The 22,580-nt window shown below is 38.8% G+C and overlaps 1 protein-coding gene across 4 annotated transcripts in view; it reads left to right on the forward strand.

Annotated features, from left to right (window-relative positions):
• The window catches only part of cabin1 (calcineurin binding protein 1), a 179,306-nt gene that overhangs the window by 57,929 nt on the left and 98,797 nt on the right, over nucleotides 1-22,580 (forward strand). Inside the window, exons 27-30 of one of the 4 annotated variants that reach the window (XM_067412998.1) lie at nucleotides 1,465-1,724; nucleotides 11,233-11,298; nucleotides 19,690-19,869; nucleotides 20,487-20,905. In XM_067412998.1, the coding sequence (XP_067269099.1) occupies nucleotides 1,465-1,724; nucleotides 11,233-11,298; nucleotides 19,690-19,869; nucleotides 20,487-20,905 (925 nt within the window). The remainder of the gene's footprint in view (nucleotides 1-1,464; nucleotides 1,725-11,232; nucleotides 11,299-19,689; nucleotides 19,870-20,486; nucleotides 20,906-22,580) is intronic. The other 3 variants (XM_067413000.1, XM_067412999.1, XM_067413001.1) reach the window with 3 other exon arrangements.

Raw genomic sequence — 22,580 nt, forward strand, 5'->3', positions numbered from 1 at the left:
CAAAGTTTGCAATTTGGGAACAGTTGCAATTGAAAAAAGGTAAGAAATCGCAATATGTTATTGCCATACTCAGCAATTTGTTTTTAAAATCGTACTATCATCGCATCGTGGCTTAAGTATCGTGGGACCTCTAGCGATTACCACTCCTAGTAGGAAGACAACAAGGCATGTCAGAATCCTCATCTGATCCATTTTTAAAGGCAGCGTACAACTGCCCGCATACACAACTAAACGTAAACAAAACATAAATCCAGGCCTGGTCCTCTCTCGTCTTCCACTATCATCGCTACTCCTTTTATACTCCTGTCACTCCATCGTGAGACGAGACCGGTGTGGCTCGCAGCTGGCACTCATTAGCACTGTTCACAGACCCACTCTCATGGTCCCTCGCCTCGCTGCTTGCCACAATATGTAATCCTCGTAATCCTCTGTTAGAATTCGTAATAATAACATATTAGCAAAAAGGAGCTAGCAAAAGATCCAGTGTGTATCTGTATTTGCACTCGTCAAATGATTACATTTCCAACGTGTTTTTGCTTCGGTGAGTAATGTAGCCAATCACAGACATGTTTATAGGTATCTACAACGCAGTTGGCCAATCAAAGGTCACTCACCTCGAGTGGCAGTCTATGTGCTGAGTTGATTTAACACTCGTGTCAATCCTCTGTAAGTGCAGACATTGTGGAAATAAAAGATTCATTGAATACCATCTTCACTGATTAATATAGCGGAACTTTGTGAGATTGTTTATTGAATGAGTGACAGCTTTTAGTGATTATAAAGTGTATTACCACATACACACTTTAATACACTGACCCATCCGCATATAACGTTACATAAGGTTTTTACTCGATAACTGTGATGACTGACACTTATTCATATTCATGTCGAAATCATGGCATTATCCATAGATCACTGAATCTTCGGTAAGTTGTAAGGACCACTATATCGAGCCCAACCTTTAGTTTAAACTGATAATCGTTTGCTCTACTCGTGTTTTCCTCTATTAACTCCAGTCCCGTAGCAGCTCTTCTGCCAGCCAGCCCTGGCTGAGGGGGCATGTTTCGGCAGGAAAGTGAAGTTGATGCATACCCTCTATACCCTTAAATAGGGTACTATTGGAGGGAACAGCCACTTGTAGTGGTGTCCTAGACCACAGTGGACATTATCGAGGGCACTCATTCAATCGCATTATGCACTGCAATAATGATTGTACAACTGATGTAACCTTGACAGCTAGAGAATACCCATAATGCACTGGCCTAATGCAACAAATTCTTTCTTGCAGTCATAATGGGGTTATTGTTTGTAGTGTTTTGAGGAAAATAATGAATTGAATCTATTTTGGAATAAGGCTGTAACATAACAAAATGTGGAAAAGTGAAGCGCTGCGAATACTTTCCGAATGCACTGTATATCTTTGTGTGTTAAATTTTTTTTTTTACATAATCTTTCTCCCAACAGGGAAAAGCTTCCATCCATGAACGATGAAGACTCGCGGTCTTCGGTTGGCGTGAGTACCTGTCCAGGAGCGTTGAACAACTCATCGGTCACATCTGTGGTGGCTGGAGCTGCTTCATTTCCTGGCGACGGTGCGGCAGGTGCGAGTTCTCCCCCGTATACGGTCACTCCGGTCGACCACGATTACGTCAAACGTAAAAGCCTGCAGCAGAGGCACAGGCGGGGGCAGGAGCTCCAGCAGCGGCCGCAGCAGCAGCAGGACGGTACAGTACCAGGGCCAGAGTATAACTCACTCACTCACTCACACACTCACTCATGCACGGGGGAATGAGGATGATGAAGGTGTTTTACCACTATGAATTGAATTATGGGCTCTGGTGTACAATAACATCTCCTCCCACCCCTCCTCTTACCATCTGCACCAGGCCATAGAGGATCATGGGAAAATGGGCAACATTGCTAACAGTGTCTCAGCGCTTTTTCTGCTTTGCTTCAGTTCCACTTCAGCTGCATCCACATTAATCTGGGTAGATATGAAAACACATCTTTTTCTCTGCGTTTTGCCCTTTTGTCCAACACTAAGACTGCGTTTTTGTCCATGGATAAATTTGATAAGCACTGTTGTAGCATTGAAGTGCGGACTGTGAAAACTGAGGTTTTTGGAAAAGGATAACATGTTTAGACATGATTCATACTGTACCCATATATATCGTTGGTTGTACTGACATTGTTGTGCTCGATATACACTTTCACAGTGAGGTTAAAGATAGAGGTTACTTTGCTACAATCTTCATATGGCATTCCTGCAAAGATGACAGAAAATTTACTCGATATTGCTGTCCTGCGGCAAAACATGAGAGCGATTGTTTTAGACCAGACATGGAGCGGCGATTGAGTGCACCTGAAGTGGTGAGATATTTCGCTAATAAATGATCATGCCAGAAGAATAGTGTGAGAATATTGTTACAGTCGAAACAAACTTTATTCAAACTTTTTGTTCAGTCTGTGGTGTAAAAGGTCACATTAGCTATTGAAGAAAAAACACTTGAGCAAAACATGCTCAGGTCAAAGTGTCTGAATCATTTCCATCCCAAATGATCAATTTTACCCTTTGTCCACTATATGAAGACTTTTAGGGTATAATATGTAGTGGTGGGCCGTTATCGGCATTAACGTGAGACTTATCAGGCAACTAAAAGGTTAATCTATTATCAAAGTTGGGTTGGGAGCTGGATCTATACCAGCGTTTCCCAACCGAGGTGCCGTCTGCTGAGAGCAGGGGTGCCGTGCAAAAGGTGCACTTGCACCGCGGTTCATCTCACATCTGATAACGTATATTTAATATGGGTTGTAATTTGAAAATAATGCTTTATGTATGTTTCTTTCAATGGATGCATGTGCTTGCTTCTCAGTGATACATTACAACAACAGAGATAATAAAAGAAAAACGTGGGCAAAACGGCCTCTCTTTGAAAAATTTTCAATGCATGCGAGTGCTGGCGTATGTCTGAATATGACCAGTCATTTTCTCCGTCATCACCCGCGTGTAGAGCCAGAAGACGCAAATGAGAAGATCCGTCTCTGTGCACTCTGTGCACACAAATATTGAGTTCTCTTTCAAGTCTTGCGCTTGAACGGACAAACTCACACACAAAGTATGTCAACATGTCCATCTTGATGAGTATCCAAGCAGACATAGTCTATATGTACCTTAAGTGAACTTTATACAGTCGAGAAAGACGAGCATATCCCTGTATTAGGTCTTAAAGGGGCAGTAGCCTTTACTGCTGTCTGTTTAATGTGAAACAAAAGATAAGGACATCACTCACTGCTCTTGACTGGATAGCTTGTGTAAATTTAATAAGGATTAATCTTTAATTTAAACAGTGAAATATGCAATTATTTTACATTTTTGATAACTTTATTCAATGTCTTTACCTAAAAACTAATGTTAGACCCACCCGAAAACATAGTTTATTTTATTAGTATCTTTGCTCAATAATATTTATTTGTGTGCTGCTTGTATTTGTTATTTGTTCTTATTATCTTTATTTCTATTTAAAAGTTGTCCTTTTTCCCTGAACACAGTAAATACAGAACCCTACTGAAACCGTGAACCTAAAACCGTGATACAAACCGAACCATGAGCAAACTGTACCGTTACACCCCTAGCGTAACGTATGTAAGAGGGTAGCGCACATTCTGAAAGCCTTCGGCAGAGTTCAGAAGAGCCATTTTAATCTAGATTAATTTTAAAATTAATCCAGATTAAAAAAAAATAATCTATGCCCACTTCTAATAATATGTCACAGTTTACTTTATTTTGCTATCCTCTCTTACATAAATTAACTAAAGTGTCCTGCACACACTAGCAAAAATGATATCTGGTGTCGTCGGAATAATTTTTGGTTTGACTGTATGTCTGGTCTCTTAGTATTATCTTAGTATGCATGTGCACTAGCATTTTCAGAGCAAAAATTACATTTTTAAATGTATCCGGATTAATGAGGACGTAGCTGTTGTCATTTCTTGCTCCCAGGTAATGAAATCAGTTTTTCAGAGATTTTGCATTTTCTGCACCCAGTCCAGCGAATTACAATAATTTTGTGTGTTTCGCCTTTTCATTTGCTTATGCCATTCCTGCACAGATTATGAATGTGCTTAGCTGTTGTTCACCTAGTACACCATGACACCACTAACAACAGCAACAGTATAATAAGGCAGCAGATGTTAGCTAAATCTGTTGGGAGCTTCTGTGCTCTGCTGATCTTGTTCTTTAGATAACCTATATGTCATCACTCGTTGACCAGACCAGCTTGCTGTCATTTGTTACTAGAGCTGCAACTAACGATTATTTTTTCTGTCGACTAATCTAACGATTATTTTTTCGATTAGTCGACTAATCTGACGATTTATTTTTTTTACCCTTTGAAACCGCTTTGTATCACGGTTTTAGGTTCACGTTTCAGTATAGTTCGGTATTTGCTATGTTCAGGGGAAAAAGGACTACTGTCAAATGAAAATAAAGAAAATAAGAACAGATAACTTAAATAGAAGCAGCAGCACAAATAAATACTATTGAGCAAAGATGAGAATAAAATAAACAATGCTTTTCAGGATTTTCAGGTAGGGCTAACATTAGTTTTTAGGTAGAGAAATGGAATAAAGTAATCAAAAGTAAAATAACCACACATTTAACTGTTTAAAATTTAAAAAATAATCCTTGTTAAACTTACAAAAGCTATTCAGTCAGGAGCAGTGAGTGATGTCTTTATCTTTTGTTCGACATTAAACAGACAGCAGTGAAGGCTACTGCCCCTTTAAGACCCACGGATATTCGTCGTTTTTTCTGTATAAAGTTCACTTAAGGCATAGAGTAGGCTATGACATTGACATACTTTTTGTGAGTTTGTCCGTTTAAGCACAGGATTTGAAAGATAACTCAATATTTGCGCGCTTTGGGACGAGTGCAGAGACAGATCTTCTCATTCGAGTCTCCTGGCTACACGGGGGTGATGACGGTGAAAATGACTGCTCATATTCGGACGTACGGCAGCACTCGCATGCGTTTTATAAAGTTTACAAAGAGAGACCGTTTTGCCCACGTTTTTCTTTTATTATCGCTGTTGTTGTAGTGTACCTGAGGAGTCAGCACGTGTATCCATCGACAGAAACATACATACAGCATTATTTCCAAGTTACAACCCATATTAAAGATGCGTCATCAGATGCGAGATGAACCGAAGTGTAAGTGCGTCCCCGCAACTTTTGCTCGGGATCCCGGTTGGGAAACACTGGTCTGTATTGATTGACACCGCGCTGGTTTGTTTAGAATTATATGAGCGCCGTGACCGCGCGCTGCCGCGTGATGAAGGCGTGTCGCAACTCTGTTATTCAACTGCTCTGGTTTTAAAAGCTATGTCATACTAAATGCGCCAAAATACAATAAAACTTGTTTTACGGTCGAATGCAACGCGTGTGTGTGAGTGAGTAAGAGACGCGCAAAAGGGCGGCGAGAGAACTTAAGGAAATGCAGCTAAACGAATATGCGTGGGTCTTTTAAATAGCGTAAAAATGAATGAATGACGAATGTGGCGGCCGTTATTGATTATGTGGCAGTCCGCCACAAATTAGTCTATGTGTGGGAAACACTGTTTGGCCTCTGTTTAAAGTATTCCCATACTTTTGATATTTGCGGTCTAGGTTTTTGTGATAGAACCAGGAGCAGAAGCCAACATTACGCGAGATGAACGTCTGACACGACGCGTCGACGCATTTCACGAACGTCGACGTATTTCCGTAGTCGACGTCATCGATGACGTCGACGCGTCGTTGCAGGACTATTTGTTACATTTTAAATTAATTGAGTCTGAAGTGGAGATTAGAGAAGCAGTTTTGTTTGGCCATATTGGAGTAGTACGCACACATTTTTCGACTGTTGTGATTGCTGAAATCATCTGTATTTTTCCTTCCCATCTTGTGGTAACTTACTCTTGTGTTCAGGGACAGGGTAGGGTTGCACTAGCCATTTGTAATAGTGCTGCAACGACGCGTCGACGTCATCGATGACGTCGACTACAAAAATACTACGAAGTGCGTCATGTCACACTGTTTGTTTACATCTCGCGTAATGGCATACAGGGAATGGAGAAAGTTGCGTTCTATCACAAAAACAGAGACCACTGTTATCAAAAGTATGGGAATACTTTAAACAGAGGACAAATAAGATGGCCCTTTGTTCCCTTTGCAAAACCGATATGGTGTACCGTGGCAGCACAACTGCGATGCGCGAGCACCTCAGAGGAAAACATCTCGGCGCTCTCCGGTGTTACGGTTTAACTGGTTTCCGTGTGATCTGGTGACTAACTTCCTGGTTCAGGTCTGATACTCTTGCGCTTGTGGTGTCATGACAAATCCTGTCCCCCTGTGAAATCGTGTCCGCTGGTAGCGGTTTTAAATGCCTGATCAAAAGTTGTTATACATGGTTCTGGACTATCAATTGTTTAAAAATAACTAAATAATAAACTAATAAACTATGAATTCATTGCCATAATAAGTACACACGCAAAACATTTATTTGAAATATTTAATTGATTGCTATAATGGGAGCAAAAACATGTTCTGAATTATATACTTATATAAGCACTTATAGCTTCAGTTATATACTACTAATATATAAAACATATGCATTGTAAGACATTAAAGACTATTTTAACACAATTTAAACAGTAAAAATCAAAACGCGATTGTGTAAGAATTGTAATCCGGCTCTGAACAGATTACCTATTAAAATTTCTTTCAGCCAATAGAATCGCTCTGGGGGTCCTTGCGGACACGATTTCACAGGGGGACAGGATTTTTCATGACAGCGGCACTCTGAAAAGTTGAGATGTTTTTAACTCGATGCGGTGAGGACGCACGCGCCTGGAAAAAAGAGCGCGTCACTTCCATTATGAGTGCGCTTATTGGAAATATTGAACTTGAGCGGAAAAAAGACGTGATATGTAAACGGCCCCTTAAAAGACAGCGCCGCCGCGAGACAACAGTCCCAAACCACCGAGCTACCCCGAATCAGCTCCAGATCTCTGGAAACCATGCTAAAGCATTGCAGAACCCTGACTACATTTTATGGTTTGTGATGCTAAAGAACATTTCATGACGTCTCAGACAACTGTAAATTTATGGCTACTGTGGTTTAATTATAAACGCTATCATAAACTCATATTTACCATAGTAAAATAATTTTCTTTGCCTCTTTATTATTTTATACTGTAAAAACTTCAACCACATTGGTTGAAAATTAATAAAGGTTGAAATATTATATTAGAAGTTGTACTTGTATATATATGTTTTAAAGGATTATTATTGTTATATTTATATTTTATTATAAGGATTATTATGTTTTAAATGGATTATTATCCAAAGGATTTATGAGCTAATACATAAAAGAACATTAGATTAATTATTTATTGTAATAAAAATAATCGTTAAATTTGTCGACTAATCAAAAAAATAATCGCTTGATTAGTCGACTAATCAAAAAAATAATTGTTAGATTAGTCGACAGAAAAAATAAACGTTAGTTGCAGCTCTAATTTGTTCTTTCTGAAATTGAAATGTAAAGTCCACACTAAAGACTTACTATTCAGTTTGACCATTTATTCTTAACCCTCGTGCACTGTTCGATTTCTGGTTACACTTAGTATGGTCTGGGTCGAATTGACCCTAATTGAATTCAATACGAATTCCCCGAACTATTCATCACACTATGAAAAAAAACATAGTCGGGTACAAATAATTAACTTTTAATATTGCTTTTAACATATGCTTTTCACACATTTCAAAGAATAAATATCTAAAGTAAGATTTATAAAAATGTTTTAACCACTATTTTTAATAGTTTAAATATTTAAAATTTTTAGACCGCCCCCACCTGACTCCAGTGGGACACTTGCCATTATACATTTATAACAATATCATCTTGACACACTATATAGCAATTGAAAGCTTTCAGACTCAAATTTTTTGGAGACATTTTCAAAAGAAATGACAGATCAATAGATAAATAGCAATATATTCTTTGTTTGGGATGCAGTGCCAAACCATAACTATTTTTTATATAAAATCTGCTTGTAGCGTTCCTGCACTGTGGTAACTTCTATCAGTTTTCAGGTTAAGCCATGCTTTTTTGAGGTCCAGTAAAGCAAAACTGCATGTGTACAAAATAGTTTTAAACTAAATTCTTCTTAATGAAAAGTCATTAACTTCAAATTCACATAGTTGGAATATTTGAGTTTCAGACATTTGTTCTTTTTGTAGTTTAGAGGGGGCAGTGCATCAGTACTCTTGATTGAATGTTGCTGTGGCCTGTTTTGATGAAATGAGTCAGTTTTTGAAACTGTGTCAGATGATGGCTTTGACCTAGTTGAAGTCAAGCTCAGCTTGTTGTGCTCATTTTCTGGAATACACTTCATAGATTCAGGCTACGTCTGCATTAATCCGGATAGATTTGAAACAGAGTTTCCATTTCAAAACGCTCTCCGTCCACACTAACGTTTTCCAAAAGTTTCTCATCCACACTGAAATGTCAGTAAACGCCTAATTCAGCTTACTGCGCATGTTTATCATCTAAGTGAGCTTAAATGAGGTTTTAAAGACCTCATAAAGTTATCACACAATTCTTCTGGAAGAATGATTTTATTTAAAAAAATATCTCCACATTCACTGATGCGTCCAGGTCGCACTTGGTCAACCATTATGTTTGGTCTTAAACGCGACTCCACTCGTGTTTTGCCACAGGACAAACCATATTTTAGCAACTGTGTGGAAGTGAATAGCACACAACTGGCGCACTAGCTGTGTAAACATATCTATTTATCCGCTTTGGAGTTTTCAAAAAGCTACGTTTTCTTTTACTTAAAATCTCAGTGTGGACGGAAGGCCAAAACGGAGAGAAAAATGCGTTTTTTAAAATGAAAACGTATTAGTGTGGACATGGCCTCAGTCACTCGCTTCAGTCTTCAGGTGGACACCATATCGCTTGCATGGCTGTGAATGGACATTAGTTTTTGTAGCTATATAGGGCATGGTCATATAGAAAAATTCATGCTTTTTACTGTAAAAGCTATCAGTATTTGTCATCTTTTAATTTAGCTACATACTAGCCTGCCATGTAAGTATTCATATTTCTTATTTATTTTTTTATTGCGAAGCATCGCAACACAATCCGAGCCAATCAGAACATGTCCCATCATGTTTCATGTACAGCTAATGGATTTTAGGCCGATTGAGATTTTGCTGTGTACCCAATAGGCACAGAAATAGAAATAAAAACAATCAACCAAAGCAATTTAATATCACTTTAAATCTTAAGATACTCAGTATTTATTACAGAAAATATAATCTCACTGCAGTTAAAGTTACTAAAGTGTTAGGTGCACTTTTTGTACACATTAAGCGACCTCTCAGTATTAAATTGAGTTCTTTTTCGCTGCTTATTGTGCTTAAACAGTCAAATGCACATAAAATAATTTCAAAATGCTGGTCTTTGTGAGTATTCACGTAAACACAGTAAGTTCTGTTTGAAGTGAAAATAAACAGTTGAGAAAGAAAACGCATGTGTAATAATAGATCCGTGCATCAGCTCTTAAAGTGACAGCAGCCTAATAAACCTGCTGCCAAATTATGTTTTTATTCCTGTGGCATCAATGTCAAAATTGTGGCTAGTAATGTTAAAAAACCACCAGCCAAAGTGTCTGGTGAGCGAAAAAAGTTAATGTCAAGCCCTGGTGTTTATATGTGAACACACTCACTCACATTTAAAGGGTCTGTTTAATTCATATAGTGTGCTAACGGAACGGAAAACAGATAAAATGGATCAATTGAAGTTTTTAACATGAGTGCTCATGACGTAAGATGGTGAAAAAACTGTGAAACGATGCAAAAACACATCCTGCACTAAGAGGTGTACTGTTTTTTGTTTGTTTTTTTATATTATTGGCTGTATTTTACACTCTCTGGATCGATAGTCATTTTTATTTTCACAGTTATCTGTGAATAATATATTGACCGTAATATATTATTAATAATATATAGTGCAGCTGAGGTTGTTCTCAATTTTTGTTGTTGTTGTGGCTGGCCTCATCTCATTGCTTTACTGATACCTCCACAAGTGTGACTTTTAAAGGTGAACATTGTGACATGTTGCCCATATTCCTCAGTTGTTCCCATGGCCTGCTTTAGTCTCCCTGTCTCCCTGCTGCCTCCTGCCTGCTCCCTCTCTGCCTGCCTCTGACCTGCTTCCCACCTGCTGCTTCTTAATGGATGCATGATGGGTCAGCACCCTGATTCAACAAAGACTTCCCACAATGCACTCCGCAATGCTCTGTGTAACATCTGACCGAAGTGTCTGTCGTGGCTCACTTGTGCAAGGGAGGTGAAATTGTTCTTGTGGGTTGTTCTGAATCATGTGGTTTGGTAAAGAAAGTGGGAAGTTTAAACTGCTTTTTCTGCAAATGGTGGTGCGTGGATGAGTTTAGCTTCTTATCAGGTCATTTGTTCAACAACAGTTCAAGAGTTCAATTCACTCTCCTCCTGTATGTTTGTTGATTCTAAAGGTCCCGATCAACTCCCAGCGAAGTTCTTTTTCATTCTTCAACACGAGATGACGTGTTTGCAGCGATATACTCTTAGCAAACATCCCAACAATGCATCTGATCATTGCGATGTGGAGCTCTGAAATTCGCCACTCCAGCCAAGTCACATCACATTTATTTATAAAGCACTTTATACAATAGAACTGCACTACAGTATTAAACATGCTTTTAATTAGAAAACCTATTACATAAACACCACTGATTAATGAATGGTAGTTTGATTTGGCAAGTTGTTTCACACTGGGTTATTCTTTAATTTCGCTTGAAGTATATCGGGACCTTAATTGGTGAATGTCACGAAAACACATGCAGGTCATATTTCACCCCTAGATCAAAAGAAAACCCATTTTAAATGAAGACAATGAAGCCTGTTTTTTTGCTTTGCGTCATTGATTCCAACACAATTAAGCACAGTTTCCCAAATGTGGTGAAATGCATGATCATGGTTTTTGTGAGATTCGCTTGAATAACCTAAAAAGCTGCCCATTTCTCAGAAGAACAGCAAATGAAAGATCTGCTTTATTCACACCACAATGGTACTCAAAAATACACACAACTGTATGGCTTTTCTGAGTTCATGTTATGAAAAATATTCTAAACTGAATTTCCTCTACAGCTGACTTCTCACATGACCATGACTACTGCGTGTCTCTCTCTGCTTTGCGGCCAGGATTTGTGTATGGTACAGATGCCCTTCCTCGCACAACCAATAGTACAAAAAACTGCAGGCTCACCTATCATTCCTCAAAAGCAGGGCTTAAGTTCCCCAAAGAATTAGCAACAGCTATTGTCAAGCACCCTGAACACCATAGAGCTCAACAGTGACCATGCACTTTCATGCATTTTAGAAGATTGTTCAAGCCTTTAAGCAAATCAACCAGCTCGTTGCATCATTTGATTAGAAGCAGCATAGTGCTTTTTAAGACTTGAATTGCCAGACACTTAAAGGGTTAGTTCACCCAAAAATGAAATGTCATTAACTCCTCCCCCTAATGTCGTTCCACACCCGTAAGACCTCCGTTCATCTTCACACACAGTTTAAGATATTTTATATTTAGTCCGAGAGCGTATGCAAGTGTATGCACACTATACTGTCCATGTCCAGGAAGGGAATAAAAACATCATCACAGTAGTCCATATGAGACATCAGTGGGTTAATTAGAGTCTCTTGAAGCATCCAAAATACATTTTGGTCCAAAAATAACAAAAACTACGGCTTTATTCAGCATTGATTGTCTTCTCTTCAGCGTTTGTTTTCAAACCTCAGATAAAGATTCAAATGGTCATGAATCAGCTTATTGAGCTTATTAGTTTCAGTGTAGGAAAGTTAAAGTCTCAGGGAAGTAGGAGGTGGGAACCGGTGAACGATTAACATAAAGTTTCCGGAGCTCCTCGAGACCGGTGACTGGTATGGCAAGACTGGTGTGGCACATTAGCACTTACGCCACTGGCCTCGCTCCGTTTCCCATGGCTCTCGGCCTTACCCTGCTTGCCACATTCAGTAAAAAATATTTCAGTCCATTGCTAGTTTATACACTATATGGACAAAAGTATTGGGACACCTGGCCATTATGCCAACAGTTGCAGTTATAACTGCTTTCACTCTTTTAGTAAGGCTTTCCACAAGATTTTGGAGTGTTTCTTTGGGTGATGAACTGATGTTGGATGAGAAGGCCTGGCTTGCAGTCTCTGTTCCAGTTTATCCCAAAGGTGTTGGGTGGGGTTGAAGCCAGGGGTCTTTGTGGGCTAGTCAAGCTCTTCCATACCAAACTCAACCATGTCTATATGGACTTTGCTTTGTCTACTGGGGCACAGTAAAGCTTGGAACATACTCTGCAAGAACAAAGAAATGTGTTTGTTTGTTCATGGTGGCAAGAAAAAGAACAAAGTTGGTTCTGGCCAGGACATTCCATTCTTCACAAGGAAAGCACGTGCCGATCATCTGCGTTTCTCCGCATTAACCACGGCCACTTTAAATGTCTGACCAATCACACAATAGTTCCCGGACACCCGCGAGAAAAAAAGTTCTGCTCAGGCGATGTGTTGAGAACAAGCTGCGAGAACTCCCGAACCGGAGCTGCGAAAACAAAACAACGTCATTTTGTTCCTGCAACCCTGGGAGCGAGAACTTTTTTCTCTTGTATGTTGCAGCCTTTATGCTGGAATTGAAAAGGGCCTTCCCAAAATGCTCCTACAATTCTGGAAGCATAGCATTGTCCGAAACATCCTATGCTGAAGCATTAAGGTTTACCTTTACTGGAAGTAAGTGCTCAACCCCCAACTCCTGAAAAACAGGTCAATACCATTATCCCTAATGTTCTCCTGGCATCCACCAAACTCTGACTCACCGATCAGACTGCCAAACAGAGAAGTGTGATTCGTCACTCGACCGAACAGGTTTCCACTGCTTTACACACACCATCCGACGCTCGGCATTGTACTTGATGTGAGCCAATTGAAACCCAATCCACGAAGCTCCCGGCTCACAGTTTTTGCGCTGATATAAATTCCAGTCGAAGTTTGGAGTCTTCAGCTTTGGAATCAGCAAAGCGTTGGTGACTTTTATGCACACCCGGTGACCCCGCTCTGTGACGTTACGTGGTTTTCCACTGCTGTTTCTAAACACTTTTACTTTCCAATAATACCATTTCCTGTTGACCGTGGTATATCTAGCCCGGGAGGAAATTTCTTATTGAAAAAATGGCATCCTATCACAGTACCACAGTGCTTGAATTTACTGAGCTCTACAAGTGTTTATACATGTAGACTGCATGGCTCGGTGCTTGATTTAATACACCTGTGGCAATGGGTCTGATTGCAACACTTGAGTTCAGTAATTAGGAGGCGTGTTTTAATTTGTCCATATAGTGTACCTCTGTAGAGAGAATGGAAAATACTTTCCATTCTGCCGCCTTTAGCTAACCTTACCTAGCTATTCTGTCGAAATTTATATAAACTATATCAGATTGAAAGTTTGATGTGCGCTCTGCTTTTGAGGAAGGTGACCCCAGCCATGTTCTAATATTTACTGTGGGTCACATCAGAGTTTATTATGCAGGTGCTTCAAACTGCAGTAGGACTTGACCTTTTGAAACAAAAGTGCCTTTCTTCTGTGCATTCAATATTGCAACACTCTTACTCTATTGGTGATTTCCACCTTCAATCACAGCAATCATTTCTGCAAAGAAATTTCTATTTTTTCCTGCCCAACGCTTCCCAGGACACAACCGGGTCACGTCTAGACTTTCATTGTGTCTTTAACTTGCTCCTGTTGAAATCTGTAGCAGACCAACTAATGGGCCTCCTGGCAGTGTTGGTCTATAGCTGCTAATATACTCTGCAGGAAGCTGCAATTTTAGGCTGACGCAGCGCCATTTTTCCCCTTCGCGCTGAGTGTGCGGGTGCGTTGGCGTTCTCTGGAGGAGGGGAAGGTTGGTGTTGCCACTGCACTCTGTTGTGTCATGGAGGTGATGGTGTGTGCTAATGAATTTCTGCCCTCTGTGCCAAATGCTGACACTCCCAGCATGCTCAGGGGCCTTTTCTGCTTGTTTGTGGGCAGCACGAGAGGAATCACATTAACTTTCTCTTCTGGGCTTGCTGTGAAGCACAATATTTTTAAACGCTTTGATCTACCTATGGAGCAGGCTGGCTGTTTTACCCCAAAGCCCTAGTTAGGGTTCAACACTGCATTGAAACATGTTCCCTGTAGTTCTGCCCTGAAACCTCTGCCCTCAGACCTGGATAAAAACCACTGTACATGGATTGTTCACCTAAAAGTTCTTTCACCATTTACTCAACCTAATGTCTGTCCAAACCAATTACTTTTTTGGTCTTCTGTAGAACACAAAATGAGAAATAAGGGTGAATGTAAATGATAACTTAAACATTGTAAAATTACAAAAGTTAAGTCTTTTCTATTGAATTAGTCTCATCTCATTGGTGCATATGTATTTAAATGTTTCACATTAATATGCATTGATGATGCCAAAGCACCCTCAGTTCTCTAATGTCTTGAAAACAGTTTTTGAATATGCAAAAATGGGAATGAGATTTGAAAATTACTACTTAACTACTTGCATTTGTCGTTTTTTACATAAATTGTGTCAGAACATTTAGAATATAAGTAATTTAAGGGCTTTTCACCCTTGGTCATTTTAAACCCTGGCTAAACAGAATCCTGGGTTATCTTGATTCACATTTCACATTGTTCATAATTTACCAGAGGATAGCAATTAATCCTGGGTATTTATAAGCTGTGTCACACAGTATCCTAAACCCTTGGTTAATGTCCTTATTTGCATATATACAGTGTCAGTGATCAGAAGAACTTTGCATGCAATATGTTTACACATTGCGCATCCTTATATTACATATTTCTGACTACTATCAAATTTATCTTGAATGGACATTTTGGACCATAAAGAAAACAGAAAAAAAAGAAACCGTCTCTACACTCCAATAGTCATGTTTTCTGTCGCTGTTTGACATTTTTTCTCTCAGATGCTGAAGCTACTGTTTATACAACACCGTGTTTCCGTGACTCCAAAGCATGTGAATATGAGACACGCTATTGGTTGTCCGTTGCTAAGCATCTATTTGTAATGTTCTAACACCACATTGTTTCACAGTAATTCTCATTCCTACTTTTGCATATTCAAAAATTGTTGCATTGGGTTTCAAGACATGCGAGAACCGATGGTTTCATAACCATAAAAGTGTGAAACATTCATGATAACACGGGGTTAAAGGGATTGTTCACCCAAAAACGAAAATTCTGTCATCATTTACTCACCCTGAGTTTCTTTCTTCTGTTGAACACAGAAGATATTTTGAAGAATGCGTATAACCAAACAGTTGATGATAGTCACTGACTTCCATAATATGAAAAAAGACAAAAACAAAACTGGAAGTCAATGGCTATCATTAGCTGTATCCTTTAAAATATCATCTGTGTTCAGCTGAACAAAGAAACTCATACAGGTTTGGAACAACATGAGGATGAGTAAATGATGACAATTGTCATTTTTGGGTGAACTATCCCTTTAAGTGCAGTGTGAAAAACCCTATAGACACTTAGGCCCTTAGTTTTTACATATTTGACAGTGTCCATCCCCATTTACACTGTATGGAAAAAGAGCAGTAACATTTCAACATTTTGTGTTCTATAATAGAAAGTCAGTAATATGGGTTTGGATCGACGTGATGGTGAGTAAATAATGACTGAATTTTCATCTTGTGGTTAAAAGCGCTGCAGGGATTACTTTTTTTGTTTGTGGGCGAACAAGTTAACATCATGGTTCCCTCAACAAAAACCCAGTAGGACTTCCCCATTGACTTTACAGAAAATAATCACTATCACCAACAAAAAAATTGGTAATACTTTAGTTTAGGGTCCAATAATCAGTATTACAGAGTTGCTTATTTGCATGCATATTACTAGGATATTGGCTTTTTATTAGTACTTATAAAACAAATATTAATTCCTTATTACAAGTGCTGTCAATTGTCATGTTAATGCATGCAATATGTTTTTCCAATTTAATTTTTTTTAATGCAATTAATGCAGCGTTCTTTCCTTTCATCATTTGGCTAGCGTTACATTATATGATTACGCTCTTATTCATACAAATGCTTTTAAACCATTCAAGCACGCTAAGACACACAAGAGAAATGCTGTCCACATGTCTGTGAATATCCTGTCTGCGACACAGGAGTGCGCACAAAAAGGCCTTCAGACAGTATTTGAATGGACAAAAATACTACATTTTGCCAAAATGCCAATTTGTGTTGAGTATCCTCACAAGCACAGTTAAATGAAGTCTTAAAGGGGTGATAAATTGAGAAATCAAATTACCCTTGAGCTTTTGATATATAAAGGGTCATGGGAATATAAGAATATCCTGTAAGTTTCAGAGCTGAAAACTTCCTTGTTAGTCAAAGAAAAGCTTTTAAGACACCAGGCCCAGAAAACGATCGTGCGCTTCATCCTGATGGAATCGTTTTGCGAAACACGCCTCTACAGAATAATAAGCACATGTAATTCAGTCGCCCCGCCCACAGACTCAACGGATCTCGCTAGCCAGCAGCAATAAACATGTAGAAGACTTTTCCTTCAGATCCTAATATTAGGAATGTGTGATACTTCATTTATTTTGAACGAAGTTCCAGCTCATGTGGGGAAGCCATGTACGTGTGTTCGCTTCATTTCACTGCGGAATCATTTGTAAACAAGTGTCTCAAGTGCTGGCTTTTCAGACATTGAGATTAAAACACAATGTTGTTTCTTCTTTATTGGATCCGACAGGAATGGTGCAACACACTTATGTGAGTAAATCGTCTTTTTTATATGTAAAAGTCCCAGCGCTGTGTTTTCCAGACGGGCTACCAAAATGTACGGCCATCAGCAGGCTGGTGAATCTCAAATAGTGAAATAATTTTCCTTTCTTGATCTGGGAGTGCGTGCGCGTGTGTGCGTGTGTTTGCGCATATATCCACTGATCAGGCGTGCCAAATGTAATACAAAAATAATATTCCAATCAATTGCGGGTGGATGAGAAATAAATCATTGTGTTTGTTTGATAAAGAGGTTTTCGAGCGCTGTGATCGAAAGAATCTTTCTGGTTGTCGCTTTCAAAACAATCCCTCCCTCATGTGAACTGAACTGACAGGGGCGCTGAAGCTCATTAAATATGCAAATCTTATCCAATCCTAGCCGTGGGCCTTTACTTCCAAGTCTCCAGTGACAAAACCCAGCGTTCAGGACAGAGCCTCAAAACCAGTGTAGAAAATAGCCTATTACTTATTAGTTATGATGTTTTTTAATGTAAAAACCAAACGAACGGAGCAAAGATGGGCCGAGGATCGCCAGTTTGCCAACAAATACGAAATGAAATGTTTAAAAACAATGTTCCTCAAAGAAAGATAGGAAGAGATTTGGATATTTCACATTCAACAGTGCATAACATAATTACAAGATTCAAGGAATCTGGAGGAATTTCAGTGCGTAAAGGACAAGGCCGCAAGCCTAAGCTGAACAACCGTGATCTCCGATCCCTCAGGCGGCACTGCATCAAGAATCGTCATTCATCTATAAGCGATATCACCACATGGGCTCAGGACTACTTTGGCGAACCTTTGTCAAGTACCACAATACGTAGTTACATCCACAAATGCCAGTTAAAACTGTACTGTGCCAAAAGGAAGCCTAATGTTAACAGTGTCCAGAAGCGTCGTCGACTTCTCTGGGCTCGGAGGCATCTGGGATGGACCATCACACAGTGGAAATGTGTACTGTGGTCAGATGAATCAGTATTTTTTGGAAGGAATGGACGCCGTGTGCTCCGGACCAAATAAGAAAAGGATCATCCAGACTGTTACCAGCAACCAGTCCAAAAGCCAGGGTCTGTCATGGTATGGGGTTGTGTCAGTGCCCTTGGCAAAGGTAACTTGCACTTCTGTGAAGGCACCATTAATGCTGAAAAGTACATAGAGATTTTGGAGCATAATATGCTGCCTTCAAGAAGATATCTTTTCCAGGGACGTCCATGCATATTTCAACAAGACAATGCAAAACCACATTCTGCACACATTACAAAGTCCTGGCTGCGGAGGAAGAGGGTACGGGTACTTGACTGGCCTGCCTGCAGTCCCGACCTGTCTCCAATAGAGAATGTGTTGAAGAATTTTGAAGCGCAAAATGCGACAACGAAGACCCCGTACTGTTGCCCACCTTAAGACTTGTTTTCAGGAAGAATGGGACAAAATTACACCTGAAACACTTCATCACTTGGTGTCTTCAGTCCCTAAACGTCTTTTAAGTGTTGTGAAAAGGAATGGCAACATTACAAAGTGGTAAATGCTTTACTGTCCCAACTTTTTTTGAAATGTGTTGCAGGTCTGAATGACAGGAAAGGATGCATATTTACAAATGACATGAAGTTGGCCAGACAAAACATGAAATATTTTGTGTTCATATTGTCTGCAATGAAATACAAGTCAAAGTAATTTTAGAAATCACTTCTTTTTTTTTATTTGCACATTCCATACTGTCCCAACTTTTTCTGATTTGGGGTTGTATTTTTATCGATTGACAGCACTACTTATTCTGCATGACCTTATTCTACATCCCCCATTCCTACCCACTTCCTAAACTACCTTACTAACTATTAATAAGCAGTAATTAATGGTTAGGTAATAGTGAGAATTGGACCCTAAACTAAAATGTGACTAATTTATTATTTACACACTAAAAAATGCTGGTTTATTTTAACCCAATTTTGGGTAAATTATGGAAAAAAATTACCCAATGGCTGGGTTTGTCCATATTAGTTGTGCTTATCAAGATCATTCACAAAAAATGAACACATCCTTTATGAATTCTGAAGCCTAAATACAATCACCAGAAAAAAAAGTTTGACAAAAAGCGAATGACTTCACATGACTTTAACGTCCCTATCATTAAGCTTCTGCAAACTTTCAATCTTTATTTTAAAGTTGAGTAAGAATAGTTTATTGAGCGGACTATAGAGTAGATGAGTTTACCTGTTGTGGTGTAATGACGTTTAAGGTCCCTGATAACCTCCTTGGTCCCATTTAAATCACGAGTGGATATTACTGATGTTTTTTATGTTGTAGATTAAAGCATAAAAATATTTTGAGCTTGTTTACAGACCTTTATCCAGGCATTCAACCAAAAACCCATTGACTTGCTGACTCGTTTCCAGGCTTTAGCCTTCTGTTACTATTAATTGAATCTGTAGTAACTGCTAGCAAATGTTTTCAGGCACAAAAGTGTGATTTCACTTTCTCATTGTAATCCAAAACCAAGATAAGCCTACCTGCTCTTCAGGTACAGTATAGCAGCTATTGGTAAAATCTCATCCCTTTAAACGTTTCCAGCCCTGTGTCCATTGGAGGAGTTGGTGACTGTTGATTTGTGGATTATGCAAATTGGGCTACTCTGAAACACTCTGAATCAAAGGTCTTTTTAATTATATGAATGTTTACAAAGGACGGAGGAGGAAGGTCTTGTTGAATGAGTGTAATTGTATGTTATATTTTCTCCCTAAATCAGAGCAAAGTCAGGACAGTGTTGCTGGCATGTCGGACTCCAGCTCCTTGCAGGATGTCTTCATGGACCCCACCAGCTCACAGGACAGCAGCCACAAGGTCGATACTGGGAAGTGCAGTATTTTCCAGGAAGAATCAAATGCCATTGGAAAAGATAAACGGACCACAGTAGAGGACAATATAGGTAATGATCCCAGCTCTAATAAACATATATACAGTACATACTGACAAGATATATATATCTTTGAATTTTATGGTCATCAAAGAATCCTGAAAAAAAATTGCTCAGTTTCCACAAAAATACATTTTTTGTATTTTCAACATTTATGATGTTAATAAATGTTTATTGAGCCTCAAATCCTATCTGAATGATTTCTGAAGGATCATGTGACACTGAAGACTGGAGTTATGATGCTGAAAATTCAGCTTTGATCACAGGACTAAATTATATTTTACTATATTCACATGGAAAACAGTTTTGTTTTAATTGCTAGGGTTAGGTTAATATTATTTTGTACTGGTAGTTAATATGTGTTTCTGCATGATAAATTACTCTTAATTGCCATGAAAATAATGTCACAATCCCAAAAAATGTAATCATCCTAAAAATAGTCTTGGCTAAATATAACTTCTTAAGATTTTTCTTTTGATATTGGATGGAAAAAGCTAGGCATGCTTGACAGTTTTCATGAGATTCAGACAATATCTGTCTTGACAGGAGCACAAAACACAGTAGGTTCTTGCATTTAACAAGCAATATCTGAAGCTGGTGGTCACCTCTGCCCTCTTAAAATCCCACAGGCACCTTGGAGGACAAGAACATAGACATCAGCTCTGCCACACTGTCTCAAGAATCTTCTGTCACACAAGAGTCTTCAGACACCACCTTGTCCATCACCTCCCCTGAGGCGTCCGTCCCGAAAACTCCCTCCACAGACACCCCGACCCAGGCTCCATGTCTGCCGCCGCACACGGCCCACCCGCACAAACCCCACTCCCAGACGGGTTCCTCCGGCGAGGGGAAGCGCAGGCCAGAGCCGCCGCCTCCCCTGGAGGTGATCGAGTTGCCCAAGTGTCTGCCGACGGGACGTGGAGAACAGAGGAAAACACTAGTGGATGTGTGTGTGAGGTCTCTCTTCCTGTGTCTGAGTCGCTTCCCACAGCATTACAAGAGTCTGTACCGTCTGGCCCACCTGTACTCCTACAGCAAGACACACAAGGTATGCACACACACATACTCACGTTTATTTTTATGAATTGTGAGGACATCCCATAGGCGTAATGGTTTTTATACTGTACAAACTATTTTCTATCCCTCTACACTGCCCCTAAACCTACACACACACACACACACACACACACACACACACACACACACACACACACACACACACACACACACACACACACACACACACACACACACACACACACACACACACACACACTGCCCCTAAACCTACCCATCACAGGAAACATTCTGCATTTTTACTTTCTCAAAAAAACTCATCCTGTATGATTTATAAGCATTTTGAAAAGTGGGGACATGGGAAATGTCCTCATATTTCACCCTCTCCTGCAATACCTGTGTCATACCCATGTCATTATACACATTTGTGTCCTCATATTACACACACACACACACACACACACACACACACACACACACACACACACACAAACACTCTTCACACCTGTAAATTATGTGCCATCAAATAACAGGTATTTATTTACATGAAAATATAACTTGCCTGAGAACTGAATTAGAGAGTTTTTTTTAAACCCAAATTGTCAGGTGGTGCAACTGTCCAAACAAATGAGCAGACTAAGAGAACTATTTAAAGTTGTACTTTAATGATAAAAAAATGAAATATAAACAAATATACACATTCTATAAATATCAATAGTTTTAAAGCTGTTGAGCAATTAGTATATTGTTAAATGTTAGGGTGGCACAACTGCAAACATGGCTCTTTTGTTATGTATTGGCATGGTAATAACAGTAAAGATGATAATGCATCATCCGGAGGAGCCCATCTGATCCTGTGCAGAGTCAAAAGGTTTGTAGACCTCTCGTGTGTGTGTAGGTTGGCACACTTTTATATATTATTACTTATATATATGCATACGACTATTTGCTTATACCGCCTGACATAAAAACAGTCAAAAAATGTAGTTAAACACTTTGAAATGTTACTTAACAACTGGGACGCATTGTCCATGATTCAGAAATATGCATTACTTTATTTATCACTGACCCTTTACCGTACAACTTTATTTTATAGTACAAGATAAAATAATAACATTCATGGTAAAATATGCTATAATCTTTCACTCCTCTCATGAGTTATTAAAGTATATTTAACACTGTTTCCAAGCACTTCCTGCAGGTTTATGTTAACTACAAATAAGAACATAAGAAAATTACTTGAAATAAAATAAACATTATCTGAAATAAAATAATTAAAATAAGTTTATTTTATAGTTTTAGTTTAAATTGAAATACTAAAAACTCAGTCTTAATATAAACTATTAAAGCATATCTTTTTTTAAACAATATTAATAAAATTTAAACAAAATGACACTGTTTACTAAAATAAGAAGGTTTAAAAATAAAATATTTGTTTTAAATATTATCATAAACTTTTTATAATATATAGTATTTCAACTATACTAAACTAACAGTTTACAACTTTTGCTACGGTTTGAAATATAATTTTCACCACAAAATAAAAAAAAACTGCATTAAAAACATAATAATCTGATGTATACTTACAGGTGCACTTTACAATGCAATATATAATAATGATTTCATAATTTAATATATAATGTATATTTTTTTCATTCTAGTAATCACAGTATTTTCTCAATTTACAGTAGACAACTGAGAACTTA

This window comes from Pseudorasbora parva, chromosome 13, assembly GCF_024679245.1.
Source record: "Pseudorasbora parva isolate DD20220531a chromosome 13, ASM2467924v1, whole genome shotgun sequence".
NCBI lineage: Eukaryota > Metazoa > Chordata > Actinopteri > Cypriniformes > Gobionidae > Pseudorasbora > Pseudorasbora parva.